The 19404-nt window shown below is 35.0% G+C and overlaps 1 protein-coding gene across 1 annotated transcript; it reads left to right on the top strand.

The window, feature by feature from the left end:
* The first annotated feature begins 2672 nt into the window (after positions 1-2672).
* On the top strand, positions 2673-16069 carry LOC145678462 (receptor expression-enhancing protein 5-like). The gene is given in 4 exon segments (XM_081748627.1): positions 2673-2757; positions 2760-2866; positions 10717-10873; positions 14113-16069. Coding segments are annotated over 4 exon segments (372 nt in total). The 5' UTR covers positions 2673-2693; the 3' UTR covers positions 14157-16069.
* The last annotated feature ends 3335 nt before the right edge of the window (positions 16070-19404 follow it).

Consider the following 19404-nt stretch of genomic DNA (forward strand, 5'->3'; position numbering starts at 1 on the left):
CACACACACACACACACACACACACACACACACACACACACACACACACACACACACACACACACACACACACACACACACACACACACACACACACACACACACACACACACACATATATATATATATATATATATATATATATATATATATATATATATATATATATATATAGAGGGAGGTAGAGAGAGAGAGAGAGAAACACTATGTAAATTTTTCCTTCCCAACTTGAAATACTAGAAAATTTTCCAGTTCCCGGAAGCTAATTGGAAAATTATAATTTGTTGCTGTCTAACTTTCCTCTACAGGAATTGAATTTAATAGCTCAATGTGCAGTTAAATATAGTGGAAAATTTTCCACCTAACATCACTATACATAATATCCATAATTGTCCGGCTTGTGAAAAGTTTTTCCACTTGTTTCTACATCGCAATGAAAATTTTCCGATCTATGAAAATTCCTTTCACGTGTTTCTACAGAGCAATCAAGCTTTCCGATTTACTTTTTGCTTCAAAATTATGGAAAATTTTTCAAATTTTTCATACAGGACAGACAATTTTTCGATTCATGAAAAATTGTTTCACTTGTTCTACAAAGTACTGAAAACTGTCTGAGCTATGAAAATTTTCATATTCTTTAAACGATCTTTCACTTTTAACATTTCTATATATGAAGTCAATCAATTTTATGATTACTGAGGAATTGTTACTTGATCACTGATATTTGTTTAGAACGGAAAATTTTCCGGAAAAATATAGAAGAAAACTTTCCATCTCACATCACGGCTAAACACGATGTAGGAATAAGTGGAGTATGTTTTTATGAATCGAAAAATTTTCCGTTTCAAAATTTGCCGGAAAATTTTCATCACTGAGCAGGACCCAGGTGCAGATGGGAGGACAGTGTTTAAGATGAATCTCACAAATATGAGTACAAAGTAGAAACGATCCAGTTGGCTAAGGACAGAAGTCAATTGTCAATGCGGCATTAAACCTTTGAGTTCCATAGGCCATAGAGTGTGAGTGCATCTGTTCACTAATTTCATATGGACTTTAATATGCACAAAATTTAATTATAGTGGTTTCTTCATACATGACCATCGTCAGCTACGTTAACGTTTTATATTATGGACAAAAGACGGATTTGGAAAAAATCGGAATTTTTCCGAGTTCCGTCTTCTGTCCATAATATAAAACTTAAAGGCAGCTGACGAAGCAAAAGTTTTCAGATTGCGAACGAACAGACATTCCAAAAGCAATTTTTCGGTATGTAGTCTCATCATCAGAATTAACAAAACAGCTTGCGTGCTCGAATTTCGTAACGAAACCTCTGCAAATGATTTGTCTACAAATGTCTCATCCATCCGCAGTTACAATGGTAATAGAACTCGGTTCTTGAGTGCATGTGTGTTTATTACGTTAACGTGTATCCCGTCGCTACGCATAGATCTACATACATATAATATAATGAAATACAGTAGAACCTCATGAGCAGAATTATCTCCTTTTACCATAAGCTACATTATGTAAAAGGGGTTAATTGGAACTACAGCAGTTGCATCTACATAAAGAAAATACTTAAACATTGACTATCCCGACAAGTGAAATTGGGGGAGAAAAGATCAAACATATTTCTTTTAGAGCGAAAGGACAAACTTAACTCTTTCTATGCTCACCAAATAAAATGCACGTTATGTCATTTGATTTTAGGGCGAAAATTGTTAGTAGAAAGCAGGAAATATCGACCTAATGACAGAAAAAGAGGGGAAATTCATTAATTACTCTCAAGCAAAGAAACAAAAGAAAATTATCGTAAATAGTTGCAGTACAATCAAATAAAGGTTCCATTTATGAATTTGTTGTTAACCATATATTCCCAAAGAGTGGGAAATGAAACATTTTGGAAACGAGTTACAGACATTATGAAAATATATAGTAAGCACTTAGTTTTATTTTTTATAAGGATTTGAATGAAATGCACTAAAATGATGAGAGTAGTAGTAGACAAGAAAATTTACAATAGAACATTAATAAATATAATTGTGGATACGTTACAAAGTTCATTTAAGAGAAGAAAAAGTTCATTCTGGAATTCATTCGTAATTACGTAACATGAATTTGGCGCACCAAGATGCTGTGCCCAGAATAATGTCCTCCCTTGCTATGCCACTGTGGAGACTACGTCAAGAGTTGTGCCAAGGAAATATTAACACTTGCGTATATCTATAAAATAAAATGACTAATTTGGAATAGGTAATATTTCTTAAGTGCATTTTACGCATGACAATTTTAAGGGGGAAGGAATAAAATTTGTTAAGCCACCATATAATAGTTCTTTAATTAACACGTTACTTCGTATAAATACATTACTTCATATAGAAATTAAAATCACCAGTGGTTGTGAAGTTATGGATGTATTAAGAATTTATTGTATTAAGCCCTCGTGATCTAGGGAAAAGATAATCGCTTATATATTCTCAATATTTGAGTGTTTAACTTCTAGAAATAAAATTAAAGTACTATACTACTATTCATATTTTGACATACCTATTTCCTTACTTAACCTCTCACTTGTATTATTAATATTCTGTTGTATGTATTAAAACGTATTAGAATTTCATGTACATTTATTCAGTATGCTAATATATCTTTCTTCTTGTTTTACAGGTGTTGTATCATTTTTAGCATTGTATATGTTGTTTGGATTTGGGGCTCAGCTTGTTTGTAATGTGATTGGTTTCGTCTATCCAGCGTACGCTTTGATACAAAGTGGCTAACATATTGGATAGTGTTTGCTCTGTTCTCACTTTGTGAATTTTTTTCTGACATATTTTTGAGCTGGTTTCCGTTCTACTGGCTTGCGAAGGTACGTAAATTAGAGTGCGAGATGTAGTAATTTAGTTCCTTATTAGAAATAATTTTCCAAGCTGTTCGAAAATAGCATACTTTTGGCGTTTCGTGTGGCATACTACTACCGAGTTTCATAATGAAGGAAACACTTGTTTCATTCAAAATTGTCCCCGTCTGAAACTACATCTCTGGCAAAGGGATTCACAAGATTCTAAATCAAGTTTCGAAAAGAACTTTCGACAAATTTTGTTCTTGATGCCCTGTCTCACAGTAATTAGATGCATAACATATGTAGTGTCCTAATTCAGGGGAAAATGTATGATTTAGGAGTACTTCATACCACTCAGCTTATTATTTTTTCTATGTATGTTCTGATGTTTTCTGCAAGATCAAGTAACTCTTCCTGTTGAAAAAAAACTGCTTTCTACTTAAATGCATTTCGTAGTTCCTGCACGGTACGTGACAGACACGGCGGTAATGATTTTACAGTCCAAAGAACTTGTAATGATCGACGAAACAAACAGCAAGTTATTTATGCTGGTTCATATATATAATATTGAACAGTGGAAATAGAAAGTGTAGTGAGATGTAGAAAAACGGTAAAGGGATTGTGGATGAAGACAATTGAAATTGGAGAAAATATAGTATTACTATCGGAATAATAATACGTCATCGTAACAATTATCATTTCTCAAAGATTGAAGAATTGAAATTATCAAAGTGGCAGACAAATATATTTTATGGTTTCTGGGATTTTCAAAGGCTAATTGACGTCAGAAATTAAAATTTTATATCTAAACATTTGACGTTAATTCAGAGTGGGAACGGAGGATTTCAAATTCAATTCTCAAATATAGTATGCACGTAGACTAGTTTTCAGTGGACAGTTCTCTGACGAATACAAAAAGCTTCTAATGCCTCTCATGATAAAGTAAGTGTTAGAAAAGGTAGGTTCATGAATTTTTAAGGAATGGAGGCTGGGATTGTTTTTGTAATATTATAAGGAATTTTCCGAACTTCTCTTGCCCAGTTGTTTGCTAATAAAATTCAGAAGGGGGGGGGGGGGTATCTACGGTTGATGACTACTGATATGACATGACTAAAGAGTAGTTTGTAGGAATCGTTTGCTGCTGTGAAAGTGTTTTTTTATATATATATATATATATAATGTAGGTAAGCATATTATTAGCGAGTTTGATATAGACGCAACACTTGCGCTTATTCTCTAGTCTGATCACATCTAAGGCGGATACAGCGTAAGTGGAAATGGTCAAGGTGAATTTCACTCTTGATTTATTGTTTGACGATTGAAGACAGAAGCTATCGTTCCACTATTGGCTTCATTGGTCAAACTACAAAGGCTTAGGCAACTCCCAGTTTGTTTGTGTGCGCCTTTGGCCCACGGGGTCCCTGGGTCAGTTCTCGGTGTGAAAATCTTGAAATTTAGACGCATTAAGATGGTTCGAATTCCACTTTCAACTTTAGGTCCGTCTCATATAGTATGCCGATAAAGGTAAGGTAATATTGCTTTAATTAGATGTGTTTCAAGTTTGTGCGCGTAAATTATATGTCGATTTTGACATAATCCATGAAGAATAGATTGAATGTTTTACAAATGTGAGTGAAGGTAACCAAAAGAAGAGCCAAATAATAATGTAATAAATTCTTAACCTTTCAAATGTATTGTGAATTATCAAATGTTGAATATGGATATACTCTTGATACAAATTAAGATATAATGACCTACGAAATTATAATGTAATTAAAGAATAATGAAAAAATGAATAATAGAACTTGCTTTCCATTTTAATTATCTTTCGATTTTTTTAAAGTCAAAACTAAGTAATCTTCTAAATAACAAAGAGAGGAGTTTCAAAATTGTGCGTCTAGCAGATGATGTTGATCTTGCTTTTCTACGGAATCTTCCTTTTGCAATCAACGAATATTGGAAGAAGTCGTTCTTTTCTTTTTATTTATTTTTTAAAGGGGGAGAGGGACGATGGATGTTCTTTGACTGTCTCAATTTACATACAGCTGTTATGTTGTCTTGATAAAGTTTCTGCTTAATTTGTAGTACAATCGTCCTTTCCAACAGGGAATTACTTGAAGTTTGACTACTTGAATGTGTCAAATCAATAGTGTACGTTTTTTTTTTTTTTTTTTTTTTTTTTTTTAAGGGGATTTCCCTTTTCGCAATATTGGAATTGGTGAAATGTTGTGAGTTGATTGAAATATTGGTCTAATTCAATGATCTGTTTTTGTGACATAATAGACAATCCCACACTCCTTTTCTGAAACGCTTAAATCCCGTAATCTTCATTGTTTGAGCCACGGCGTTTGCTCTAAATACATATTCTCACTCACTAACTGTACTATTGACAGATGATCCTAAAATGATAGTTTTACGGCCAGCCTGTTTTTTTATGCTTTAAATTAGTAAAACTGTCAGCTTTAAAACATAGCTTTCATCAGTCCATAGCTGTTGCTATGCGGGTATAGTAGCTGCTGCCAAGTAGTGTTGTCCAATGTTCCAGTGGTGTTTCAAATTGTCGTTGTGTAACAATACGGTGAGTGCAGTCCTGTCTTCAACAGGTGTGTAGCACTTCGGTCAAGTGGTTGTACATGTATTCGGTTATATGAAATTATTTTCTGATTTACGGTACATATTTTGTTTTATCAATATGAAATAGATGTAGGAAGCCATAGAACAAAGAATATTAAGTAAAAGTGCGGAAATATCTAATGAACAAATGTTAACTTCATCAAGAAGTTGATCACGACTTTTAAAAATATTTCTATAGAAATTCCATCTTAAACATTTCATTACTATCTTAAACGTTTCATTGCTTATCTTAAGGTGCTCAAAGAGCTCTCGCTCTTTCGTGACCAAATGGCTAACGCGCGTGATTCCTGGCTCAATTCCCAGAGAAGTAACTTGTTTCGGGTAAAATCCTGAGTACTGTTTCGGATCCCACTTTTGAACAGTACATTGAGTTTCATGTATCCTCATTGCTGACGGGAGACGTTAAAGTGCAATCAATCAGTTGAAGAGCTGTGTTGTAAATAAAACTTAAAAAGTATATTCACTTTGCTCTTTAATGTGTTACGGGTCTATGGAACGATCACTTATCATGACACTAGTAAGTGAAGGGGGGGGGGGGGTAGTAAGAATCGAATGAATAAGAATTACACAGGAAGAACTTACAAATGCAGGAGTTTAGGGTTTGCTTGTTTTGTGGTTGGTGACTACGATGAAGGTATCGAATTCCAGTTTCTGTCCAGAATTTCTGTGTTGTTCAATTTTTTGATTCCTTCGTTCAGTTCCAACATGTAAGTATTTCAAACCACATGAAAACTATAAAACTATAAGACATTAAGTTGATAAAGTACAAGTCATCAAAAAATCTTTATCCATTGTAAGATAAGTTTGTCGTCACCAACCATGAGAACCATAATGATTTAAGATATCTACGCGTGGAGAAACTCGCACAGGGAATCTTAAGATTATCATCTTTATGATTTGTATAATAAACTGCGCTTATTATCTAACTTATATACGAGAGTTGGAACTTTAATAATGGCAACACTACTTTAGAGATGCTACACAGCGATCAAATAATGTCTCTTGTACTACATGTTAGTTACATACTACCTTACCTGAGCAGAAATGGACTCTCCCTTCGGACGTCACGCGCAAGAGCGATAGACGAGAAGAATAGAGCTTCGTGTAGCGGGCGATCTGTTACACACACAGGTACGCGGGCGTCGTGTAATTTAAGGTTATTGTCACGATGTTTCCTAAACAAGCACAATAGAGTTCGGTAAAACTTCAATGTGCCAGAGGCTGTTCAGCATGACATTGTCATTAAAGGGATCTTATATCTCTTTCCTTAGGTTTCTAACTCTCCATTTGATAACACGTAAATTTTCATATGGTAATTTCTAACAAAGTATTGCAGGTAATGACTGGAATTTTTTAATAGAAATACACAAGACCCATATAAATCCAACCACTGTCTCCGATTTACGTTACATGCATTAGATTGCAATATGTTCTTAAGTAAGTTTGGCAACAGAGAATAAAAAGTATTCTGGAAAGGGGGAGGGGATTGCGGATCATCTGTTTGCTTGTTAGCGGCTTTTAAAAGGACGATCTTACCACAAAAATCATGTTGTGATTTTCACTTCTCAGTGGTTAGAATGGTCTGGACTGGAAGAGCCGAAAACCACTTCTTTCTTCCTTTCACGGTTTGTTTGTTTCTTCCACCCCCTACAATCACAAGAAGAAAACTTGTTTGAATAAGCATTTTGAATTAGTAGCGAAAAGCAAAAAGTAAAGATCAGAATGACACCACGGATGGATTAAAGGGAGGGGAGGTCACTCCCTCCGAGAACATTTCAATACTTTGAAAAATCGGAGTTAGAAACGAAAAATTGCGTAATCTAATAGGACAAGTTTGTTGAAGTATATAGATCAAGACACATTTCAAGTGTCACAGCATTGTACTCCCTCCCCTTCCAATTCCCTTCTGAAGTTCTTTTGTTTGTTCCATACACTTTCACTATCCAGTATTGATCTTGACCATCTCATCTGCACAGCAAGGCGAGTAAGGTTTACAAGTCCTCGCTGCCATCTTTTTTTTAAAATTGCTAATTATAATAAAATTTATCGAAATCAATTTATCTCAACGAAGTTATTGGTACTAAAGGAAAGAAAGGCTTATATACATTCATTATTGCAATCTTAAAATAAACACGAATTCTTTTAACTTGAATTAGAGCCCGACCAGTTGAAGACCCTTACATTTTAATGGGTCAAATTCTCACGGTTATTTACTTCGCTTATTTCCTATTTGTCTATGCCAGCGATCTAATACCTACGAATAGATGAAATGTTAGTACGAAGACGGATTTTTTCTGTAAATAAATCCTAATTCATAATTGTTTCTATTGCTGCATCGACAAAAGTTAGTTGCGAGGTGCCTAAAGATGCAAGGCCCTGAGCAGTCCCCCACCCCTTGAGACGCCTCTGCACCCGCACACATTCCTTCGTCGTCCAGAAAATCTCCTCCCCTTCCGCATCACAAATAATAGTGAATTTGTTCCTCGTGTATTTGCTTATTATTGTAAGAGAAGTTCAAACAAGAACTCTAAAATTTGTTCGTTCTCTCGGGTAATGTGAGTATGTTTAAGGTTTGCTCCGTTGACTTCGTGATGTGTGAAACGTACATTCTCGTAGAACGTACAGTCGCTGCTTGTAGATAATAGGCGAAGTTTCGCACAAGAGAACCTAAAGAAGGTCTTCGTGTCACAATGCAATGCTTAAAATTACTTTTGCCTATTGATTTGTCCGCTCTTTATTTTTCATTTTCAAGTGTATAGCATCGTATGACATTGAAATATATACATTCTCTCAATTTGTGTGTGGGTGTGTGTTCAACTAAAAGAAACTGAAATCACAAGTTCTAGAGATTCGATACAAACTGTTCAAATTAACACGAAAAACCTTCTATAATTGTTTTCCTGAAAATGTTCCTTTTGTAACCGTAAGCTAAGTAAAATAAAACATTAAAAAATACGATAGAAGTTTCCAAAAAAAAAAAAAGTCTGTTTAGAAACACAACTGGAAAATGTTCCTTTTGTAGCTGTGAACTAAGTTCAAATAAAACATTTTAAAAATAAAAAAATGAAACCACAAAATGTTCCCTAAAAATGAGTTTGTAAATTAAGTACTCATATTAATTTTTTTTTTTTTTTTTTTTTTTTTTTTTTTTTGTGAGATGACATTTTTTCAAGTTTTTATGACATATTTTACAGTTTTATAGGGCATAAAATCCCGGGCCCTACTGATAACTACCTGGAGGTACACTTGAAGGACTGTAAACCTTTGTAACACTGTCTATTTTGAATCATTTATAAATAAATAATAGCCACTAGCTCAACCCTCGTAATAACCACTGCTCTAGCCAGTCCGCAATCTGAGTAGCGACATAACCCTCATCTTGAAGTTGGTATTCACTCACACAGAATGTCTCAATTTCTGTTATGCTTTGACAAACCAGTTTCTATGTATATTAGTGAACACTTACAATGTTGGTACCGTCGATATTGTATGAGAAATCGAATGAATCTATCAATTTTTCCTTAATATTGCATTCTATAAGTGCATGTTCATTGAAAATTGAGTACAAAAGTACGGGACTGATCCAACTCCGGTCTCCGGCTTATCGTGTCGTTCGCCAAGGACTACGCTACTCAGTCGAATTCGTTCCTATATAGGAAAGAGGATGTGTTGTCGGGAAAATCAGTTTATTCATCATTTTCGCAAATGGTATATAGTTTAATTAATGCACTTAATTTTCATTCAAAATGTCTCCACTAACTGCCATTTTCTGGCTAGGGTTTTGCCGATGAAGTAGCGACATTTAGACGTTTGATGATTGTTCCATAAATTTGTAACACAATACAGAAGAACGAAGTTAGTATTGCAGAAGTTAAAGAAATAGGTGGTGCAATTAAAATAATCAAATGTATCGCGGAATAAATATTACGTCACAAAATGTATCATTTCAAGAGAAGCGATAACACATACATTCAGCTGTGTTTTAATCAAGTGTCGCAGCTAAGAGGATCCCACTTTTTGTCTAGAACTCGCTACATGTTACGGTTACTCTGTCAAAACTGAAATGTAATAGATGAAATCTCATAGAACTTAACGAAAAACTACACTGAAGCCCCATACCGGACCTTACCAAAATCTCTCCCTGTTGCTCTTTCGTTAATGAAAACAAACCGCTAAAGTCTTACATGTTGCTTTCCCTGTAAAGGTGCGATTTACAAAAATGTGATTATCACGTTCTTGATGGAAATAAGCAGAAAGTGGCCCATTTATTTTTACGTGCTAGAACTTATAAATTTCTTACATGCAATGAAAGATATAATTACCTAGGTACTACTATAGTATTTACCTATGATCAATTCGAGTATACAGGTTTTCAAACAAATAAATAATAGGATTCATACAAAGGACTCCCAGAAAGGTAAAATGAAATGAATTATTATCAGAAATTAATAAAACATAATTATTTTTGTTTTTTGCTTTGCTAGAAACATACGTCAAGAGCACTTTCGTTAAAATGCAGGGTCACGTAATTGTTTGTTGAAGTTTAGCGTCTCTTCAGCACAGGACCGTGGTGGCTCAGTGGTAGAGTTTCATCTCTACTGCATGGGGTCCTAGGTTCGATCCCACCTCGCACCAACTGAGCTTTGTGGTGGACAAAAACCGTGTACATGCGTTTTCTCGGGGTTCTTCCGTTTCCTCCCACTTTCTTCTTTCTCTCATTTCTCATCACAAAGTCTCCTTTAGCGTAACTGGCACAAGCGTGGGGCGTAAAACTTAGATTTCATTTTCTGTTTTTAGCACTGAGGCTATATGAGTCGTATTTAAAGTTTAAGGTGGAAGCCGAACCACTCTAATGCTTTCAGTTCTCTCCCGCTATGACTATCCCGAGACTGCGTGCACGAAATGCTCTCACACTAGCTACTAGACCAGTGGTGAAGGTGGTTACGTATTAGTGATACCAGCTGTAAGTAGAGTTTGGTAGAGGAAAGCAAAACTAACGGAATGGGTTCGTCAGAAGGACTAGAATATAGCAAGGACTTGGGAACTCAATCTATATTGTTTCAGTTCAGTTATTTAAAAATTGAATTAGAGCTTGTAATTAACTACGTTTTTAATCTATAATGTACAGAGGGCCAAAGGAGAAAACATTTTACATGATATAGGAAGTAACAAAAATAATAAAAAATATATTTGTTTTGTTGCAAATTAGTTAGAAGTAATGTTTATTTAACTTTACATTTCAGTGTGTGTTCCTGTTATGGTGCTTTCTGCCTCTTTCAATGAACGGATCCATTGTCTTATATAATCGTGTTGTTCGTCCGTTATTTTTGAAGCACCATGCTGATGTGGACAGTGTTCTTGGTAAAGCTCAGCAGAAGTTACATGATATAGCCCAACATGGTAAGATTTTATATGCATTCAGTTGATAAAAGAAATATTTAACTTGTATATAATTGTTAAGACTTCCAGTATTCTATTGAGTGAATCTATTTACAGATGAGTGTGTTTTTAGTATAAGAAATAAAACATTAGAAAACGTTAGTGTCCTCTTTAGAATCTTAACCTACAGTTTGAGGAAGTCATAGTTTATCAGGAAATGCGTGTAAGAAATAGAAAGAAGAGCATCAAAATTATGTCAAAGAAATATGAAATTGCCTCCTTTCCTATTTTTCACTGGCCAACGACTTAAAAAGATCTCGTGGGGATGAACTCTACATGTTTCTCTCTTGTTGCTAGTGACTCCATATCTTCGTAAATCCATCGTAGAAAGTATTAAAATAATGAGGAGTTGGAATTTGAATAGGAATGTTCAGTTTTATTTTCTATGTGTGAATATACTTGGTAAGGAAATATTTGGAAAATGAAAACATACACCAACCCTGAATATGTTAACGTGTGTTACAGAATAATAGTAGCTGTGATATTAGAAGGACAGTGGCAGAAATTATGTATAATAAGAGTTTAAAATCTGTGTAATGATGTTAGTATCTCCTTCCTTTGACATCTAACTGTTATTGTTTTCTCTGAAAATATTTCGCACTTTCAGTGCAATCGATGTCATTTGCTTGTCAACAAATGGCAGTTCAGGGTTCCCACATTGTGGAAAATCAGGAAATGTCAGGGAAATCATGCATTTTGCGTAAAATGTCATGGAAAGTCAGGGAACGTAAGTGTGCAAGTGTAACATTCTTTTTCTCAATCGAACATTGTTTCCTTTCTATCAGTTGTACAGATTGACATGTGAAAAGACCACAATGATGCAGCATTCCCATGATGATAGTGATGCAGTGTTGCTATTTCGTGCTGAGGGATTGAGGTACTGTGTGTGTGTGTGTGTGTGAGAGAGAGAGAGAGAGAGACAGACAGAGAGGAGGATAATTGATCATGTAAAAGCTCAAATCGAAGTATGACTTGTCATCTTCGTGGACATCGGTTTTAAGACATAAAAACTACTGAAAGAACTGAAAGCATCAGGTAAAGATAAACTGGCTTTCAGACTTGACTGTCGAAACTTTTTGCTGAGCACAATCAATAAGATTGTGGAAAGGAGCCCTCTAAAGTACAAACCAGTACATTCTCAGTCAACTTTAAACCGCAGGTTACCAAAGAACAATCCAGAACTTCCTCAGACTAGAATGCAACGCATCCTACAAACTCTGCATGAGCATAACAGAATATCTGATTCCGTAGCTGAGAAAGCAAAGTGTCGATTAATGTCTTTCTGTACTGAAATTCAGGGATCTCGTGACAAGAGAATACGAAGAGCAGATGGGCAGCATCAGGTTAGATGACCTTTGCAAAGGTAATGTCCAAGAAACAAGAACATTCTGATTTGTGGAATATTGGGGAAATGTTTAATTTCGTTCCACGGCAAAGTCTTAGTGGAGGACGGGTTCTTAGTCAATAAGACACTTAATTGTAGAAAACCAAATCGAAGATTCTCTGGTAGCACAGAGGTGGCTGCATGGTGCAATTATGTACTATGCAGGTGTAGAATCTGTTCCTGTTTGAAGATTGCTTCTCTCAGTTCGTTCAGCTCGGAGACGCTATGATGAATACCTTAACCATAAACGAATATAAAGTGCAGAGAAAAGTAAAATCAGAGCTGAAAAAAGAAAAGTAAGTGCTTAAGAAAGTGAAAGCAAAGAAGAAACAAATGGAAGTATGTTACAAACAAGAACAAGACGCTCTCCTAGAACAAATTCAAGAACTGTAACCAAAACAAAATTATGTTTAAAAAATGTAAATGTAACATGTCTCAGAGTTGGCAATACTAGGACTGATAGTGGGCCTCGGTGGCTCAGTGGTAGAACGTTTACATCTGGTTCGATCCCAGCTCGCGCCAGGTGAACTTTGTGATGGACAAACACCGTGTGCGTGGGTTTCCTAGGGTTTTCCCACATTTTTCATTTTACCATTTCATTCATTTCTCATCATCAGTCTCCTTTAGCCTAGACGGCATATCCGTGGAACGTAAAACTTAAAAGATTTCATTTAATTTCATTTTAGGACTGATGGTAATAGTTCTCAGGGAGAGTTGGTAATATGTTCTTGATTGCATGTTACATTGCTTTTTATTGTTTTTTCAAGCCAAAAAAAGTCCATTTTGCAATGTCAAGGTATGTGGTACTGTATCATACATATATTATGTACTTACATGAAAAGTTTTGTATAAATAACAATTATTCATATTGAACATAACAAATATGTAAATGGTAATTAAAAAAGTGCGTTGGACGGGTATGGGGATGGAGAAGGTCGTTAGAAAGTGTAAGATAGAATTTGCCCCATATCTTCCCATTTATATTCAAGAATATGTGTTAATGAAATCGATCTTCACTTTTTTGTGGGAACCCTGAAGTCCTGTACCTTGATCTTTTAGTATTTGTGATTTTTATCGACTTTCATGGCTTTCAGTTACATACATGCGTAGGGCATTAAGTGAAGAATTGTTCTTGTAATTCGGTTTCACTGATTTTAAAAATGTTAGTTCGTACCAAATGCGAAGGATTTTTAAAATTCTGTGTGGAGGTAAAGAGAGAGAAAACAATATTGTAACAATCAATAATTCCATTTATATTTTTGTAATTAATAGACGTGAACAATGTGTTCCAAATCCTGCTTTATAATGCCCTTTTCAACCATAATGTCGTCGCGAATTCCATATTTAGGTTCGTAGTAGCAATAATATACCTGTAGTTCGTATTTACCCATATATATTATTACATATACAGGACATCTACACAACTTCTCACTGTACGACATAGATATTTAAACATTTCCTTTTGTTTCGTTTGCGTCACTATTGTGTTGTTTCACTTTTTTTCTATTACCGACACACGTTTGTTGTTCTAATCTCATGCAGCGCAGCTCAGAGATGCACCCAGCCTCTGTAAGATGGATATGTGGGGAGTAAAGGCGTCCAGTATGTGTCGGTCAAAAAAATGTAGAGCCTTATCTCTACATCACCCGTGGATCACCTCTGTCCGTCTGTATACACACCCCTTACCCTCACTATTCCTGTTAATGAAGGTTTTCTTTACGGCTGGTATCTGTATAAAAATAATGTTGGAGTAATTTATTGGTTAACTTAATATGTTGAATAGTTGTTCATTTAATTTGAACTTCTCATTTTCTAGCCACAGAAGCTGCAGTAGATGCTACCCTGAAGAAAGGGCAATAAATGAAACAAGAAATTTACACGTGTTTTAAGGACAGAAGAAGTGAAACTTCAGAGTGTGATAATTAACTGTGTATATGTATATTTAGGTCAATCGTTACTTTTTAAAATGCAAATATGTTATCAGTATTGTTATAAGCTAAGTTACTAAGATGCTTATTACATTGCCTTGTATTTAGTCTCTTGGTTTACGTTTCTTGTAATTAATGTAAATCAATCAACAAAAACATTTTTTTGTTCAATATTGGATTGTTCACATGCATGCATTTACTCACAAGTATCGCGCATATATGTTAAGGAATGAAATTTTGAGTAATTTTTTGTCTGTTTTTTATATCGTAGTTGTTAGTATAGTGAAATTTGCATGTGATAATGTCAAACTTATGGATTTTCAAGGCTGGCAGGTTCTTGTAATCTGTTAGCACTTGGTTTTATTATACTTTGATTATTTTGTGTGCTTTTATTCAGGGTGTCGTTGCTATTTATTTTTTATATGTATATTCAGTACCGAATATATACATTGTTACTTAAATGCTCAGTGAACATTCCAGTGGAAATGTATCTTTAGTCTTGAAAATACAGTAATATTTTCTTTCGTAATTAAAACTGGTGGATTGAATTGCTTCGACCATATCGTGAAAGGCTGGTAATTTAAACATGAATATGGATACCTTGCGTGCTTTTTCATTGATTTGTTGTATTTCTTCTGTGTTTTTATTACTTAAAAGATACAAAGGAATGTTACATTGTTATTCGTATTTACATCGATATTCTAGAAAAAATATATCGCGAACACAATCCAGTCATTAAAAAAAAAAAAAAAAAAAAAAAAAAAGCACTGAATCCGTATCCCTAGGTAGAATTATGGCAAATATATTCTCTTTGAGGCCTTTCTTACAAGCACATATGTTAAAAGTGCTGGCCTGACAAGAGAGAATTTAAAAAAACGGCAAGGGTTTTATTAATATTAAACAGAAAAGTGAAATGTTAAGCTATAAGCAGAAGATCAATTTTGAAGATGAAATAAAAATTGTGGGGGCTTAATGTTGCAAAATGTAGGATGCTGTTATTATGACACGTGTAATTTTTAAATGTATTTCTTACGATAGTGAAAGTTGTAATATTGTAGAGATCATTAGACCAGTCAAAAAGTCATGACGCATGACTTTGTATCCTTGAAGGACTTCAGGAAAAAGTTTTAAAAGAAATCTTTTTGCTTACGGAGGTTTAAAGTCCTTAATTCGTTCCCAGGGTGGGTTGTCTCCTGGGCTAAATATAAATTACGAACATTTACTTGAATCGTAAGAGTGTTCAAATAACTTATGTCCCGTTTTCGAGGTTTCAAGAACAAACCTATTAAGTCTTGTTAGTTTTCTCGCCTGTTAAAGGCCTTAGCTTGGAAGAAAAAAAACATCTCGTGTTTGTTGCGGATCAGGAAATAGATGAGGTCTAGGATATTATAAACACTGCCTCTATTTAATATTTGTAAATAAAAGTTGACATCACTGAAAATTTCATACATTGAATGGACTTCCTTTGATTTCGCATTTATATACTTATCTGTTGTTGCAAATATTGTTTCGCAGTTGTTTCGACGAACTTTGTTCTCAATCATGTCAGAAAAAATGTATATACTCGAAGACAGATAATGTGCTTCTGATTGTGGCTTTGGTTTAATTTGTGAAGATTTACTATGATGAATATAGTGGCCTTCGTGAAGAACCGTATTTTTTTTCGTCTATTAAATGTTGTGCATATTACTTAGAAAACACTGTTATATGAAGTTTCCTTGATATTATGTTATGTACTGAAATGTTAGCAAATTTCTCATTCACATTGCACAGACAAAAGACTGTTCTAAAGATCAATTGTATATTTTCAGCCATTTAACTTTCAATAAATATACATACAATGATTTTCTTTGGTTTCCTTCTTTCTTCAAGTTTACTAATAACTGCTCTTAACTCTGTAGAGACTGGCATGGTATATAGAAACTGCCGGTCGGTCCTTGAAAACGGTTGTGGTATATAAACACAATCTAGATGGGGAGAACTTGTGTGGCCTATAAGCTTCATTTGCTTTTCTCAAATTAATAAATTAATCATTCAGTGCCCAATCATAGATTTGGATGGCTTTCAGGGATTCCTGTTTTTGTCCGTGAAGAAAGACTGACTGCCTCCCTAAAGAGTTAAAATTCGTTCCTTCGTAATGTTTCAGCTTAAGACTAAAAATTCACTTGATGGAATTATTAGCATATCCATTCTCTTGTTTTCGTATTTACAACTAACATAACAGCATCTGTAGTCACATAGTCGGCAATGTCTAAATAAAGGACTGGTGGTTAAAAGTGATTATTCTATGATTCAAATGTGAAAATACTATGATTCAAGTGTTACACTAAAATGGAATTTATATCCTAAATTTCAAGTTTGGGAATTACAAATGATGCCAAACTGGCTTTTTACTGATAGAAATTTAGATTAAAAACCAGTTATAAATTGAACTTGGCAGTGGTTTCCTACTACGAATAATTGTTCCAAATCTAGAAAGCTTCCAACTGCCATTGAAAACTTCAACACTTTTAGAGTTGAAGACTTCCCACTATTTCCAAGGCACAATTCCAATTCAACATGAATTTCAAGTTCTGTTAATAATACTGTACTAATATTACGCAATGAAATAATCGTAATTGGTGCCCGTATGTCTCGAGTTGCCCACTATATCGAATATGAAACCTTGCTAGCAATGGTATATGGGTTCTGCTCAGTTTCCTTTTATTCAAATGGAGAAGCATTAGTGTGTCAGTTATATAGCAAGATGTTAATTTTCAAAATCTACATTTTTAATATTCGATAAGTTACGTTGTGTGTAAATTACGAGAGTTAATTTGGAAAATATATTTCTGTTGTTGCTTATCGAACGTCCATTTTTAAAATATTAGCTTCGTGCGAATGAAATGTCCACTTTCAGGTTTGGTGAGAAAATTACCTTAACAAGTATGGGCCAAGGTCACGGATCTAATGTCACAAACGTGCAGACCAGCAAACAGTCTGGGATACCCAGTCAGTCAGAAAGTTGTGCGGTGTTGAACAGGGTTGTATGAAAGTACGCATGGTGATCACACAATCGCGAGTGCTTTTTCTTTACGAATTCAAACTAGGAAATTCTGCACAGGAAACCTCATAAGTGTTAATTGTGCATTTTGGTCGGGAGTGGTGAATGAATCCACCATTCGGTTTGTCAAATTTTGCTCTAGTGACAGCATTGTAAAAAGAGCCCTGTGGTCACTGATCATTATTAGATTGGGTTCGAATGTAGTATCTTTTTGAACAGCAAGGCTATATGAGATAGACTTACAGCTTAATGTGGGATACGAACCATATGAGCTCCCGTCGGGAATCGAACCCAAATCTCCCACGACTAAGGCGCATACGCTAACCGGATAGCCCCGAGGGAGCTCTGCCCAACGTTGTATTCGCCTAAGTTTCTTAGAACACCGTGAAAGCAGACTATCGAAGAAGTGTTCGTGTCATTGCAGACGAGTTATGCATACCGTCGTTCGAGTCTCCGTGCAATCAGGAAGATGAAAAAGATGGACTTACGGGAGCCACATGAGTTAATACTGGACAATAAGAAACGCCGGTTTCCAGTTCTTAGTGTAAGGAATAACCAGAAAAAGTTTCCTGCCTCGGATTATTAACTTCAGATGAAAATGGAGCTGCTGTGACAATCGTAAACAATCAGGACAATTGTTGGATCGCGATCAACACCCCCAATAGTTCTCAAAACTCCTTTTCACTCACAGAAGGTGTTACTCGAGTAGTGTATGGTGGGGTGATCCATGAGGGCATTTTCGGTGAGGTGAAACGATCAGTGCAGATCGTTATAATGCTCAACTCAATGAAATGCATCGCAAACTTGTCCGGAAGCATTCGGCATTGGTCAGCAGATGTGGTGTGATGTTGCACGACACTGCTCGCCCGCATGCCGCACAAAGACTGTCAGTTAGTTGCAGTATACTATCCAATAAATTTTCCTCAGGTATTTCCCCGATATCTTCCTCACTGACTACCACCTCTTCCAGTATCTCGATCACTTCTTGGGAGATTTTCCCTCATGCAGCATGACAAACCGGAAAAGTCAGGAAATTCTGATGAGAGTCAGGGGGATTGCTAAGAAATTATAACAAATTCTTAGCTCTAAAATACTTTTTACGAGTGTACAGGCACTTTAGCGAACATTCATTCTTTTAGTATATTTTTTCTTTGCTACGAAAGACTGAAAATACAAGAACATTAAAAATAGTGAATTTTCTTTTTACAAACTGCAGTTTCTCATCAAGAAACGAAATAGGTGTTTCACAGACTTAACTGTCGCCAGTTGGAGTGATAAGAAAACGCTTTTGATAGTGTAAAGCGTGTGAAAAAGCCAAACCAACTGCTTCATTCAGAATTGCCAGATATATATTTTATTTACGAACTTTTTCTTTTTTGTATCATCGTATGGACCTACAAAAATTATTCCATTTTACATTAAAGTTGATTGAAAATGTTGATTTTGGGCTCTGCGAATATGCGCTAAAACAAAATGATTAAAGATTTTTAATAATAACGTGAATTCGCTACAGATTTTCTTTTGTGCTGCGTGATCAGTAGAAGTTAATATATGAAGCAGTAATTCCTTACTATTACACGTCACAATTTCTGCATTAAACAGTCAAAAGCATAATAGGATATATTACCAGCATTTCTTATAGTGGAATATCATCTTTGTTAGAGCGACATACCATATAGAAGTCTTACTAGTCTCATCACTTCTCCCCAAAGTGATCATTACAGTGTTGCATGTTTTCAGTCGTGAAGTGTGAGAAAGCCAATACTAGTAAGGGTATAATAATTTTCATACCACTATCAGTACATATATGATATATAGAATGTGAAGTTATTTTTTTGAGTTTACGTATTTATTTCTTTTTGTGGAAACTCCAATAAATACACAATATTCAGGCAGACTTCTGTTTTCTATGTCCTATACGTTATCGCGTACGTGCACGTATATGAGCTATTATATGGAGAAATGTTGTATCTTCTTCAGTCTTCAACATTGCGTACATAATTCTCTTGCATATGTCATAGAATCAAAAAATATTCTATTTCTGAACCAGTCAGTGTATGTTTTGATGAATGTTTAATAGCTAAGGTCCCCGATCAGACAGTATAGTGAGCCAGATATATAATCATCTTTGTTGCTT

Source organism: Thermobia domestica, chromosome 2 (genome assembly GCF_964235325.1).
Source record: "Thermobia domestica chromosome 2, izTheDome1.hap1.1, whole genome shotgun sequence".
Lineage (NCBI taxonomy): Eukaryota > Metazoa > Arthropoda > Insecta > Zygentoma > Lepismatidae > Thermobia > Thermobia domestica.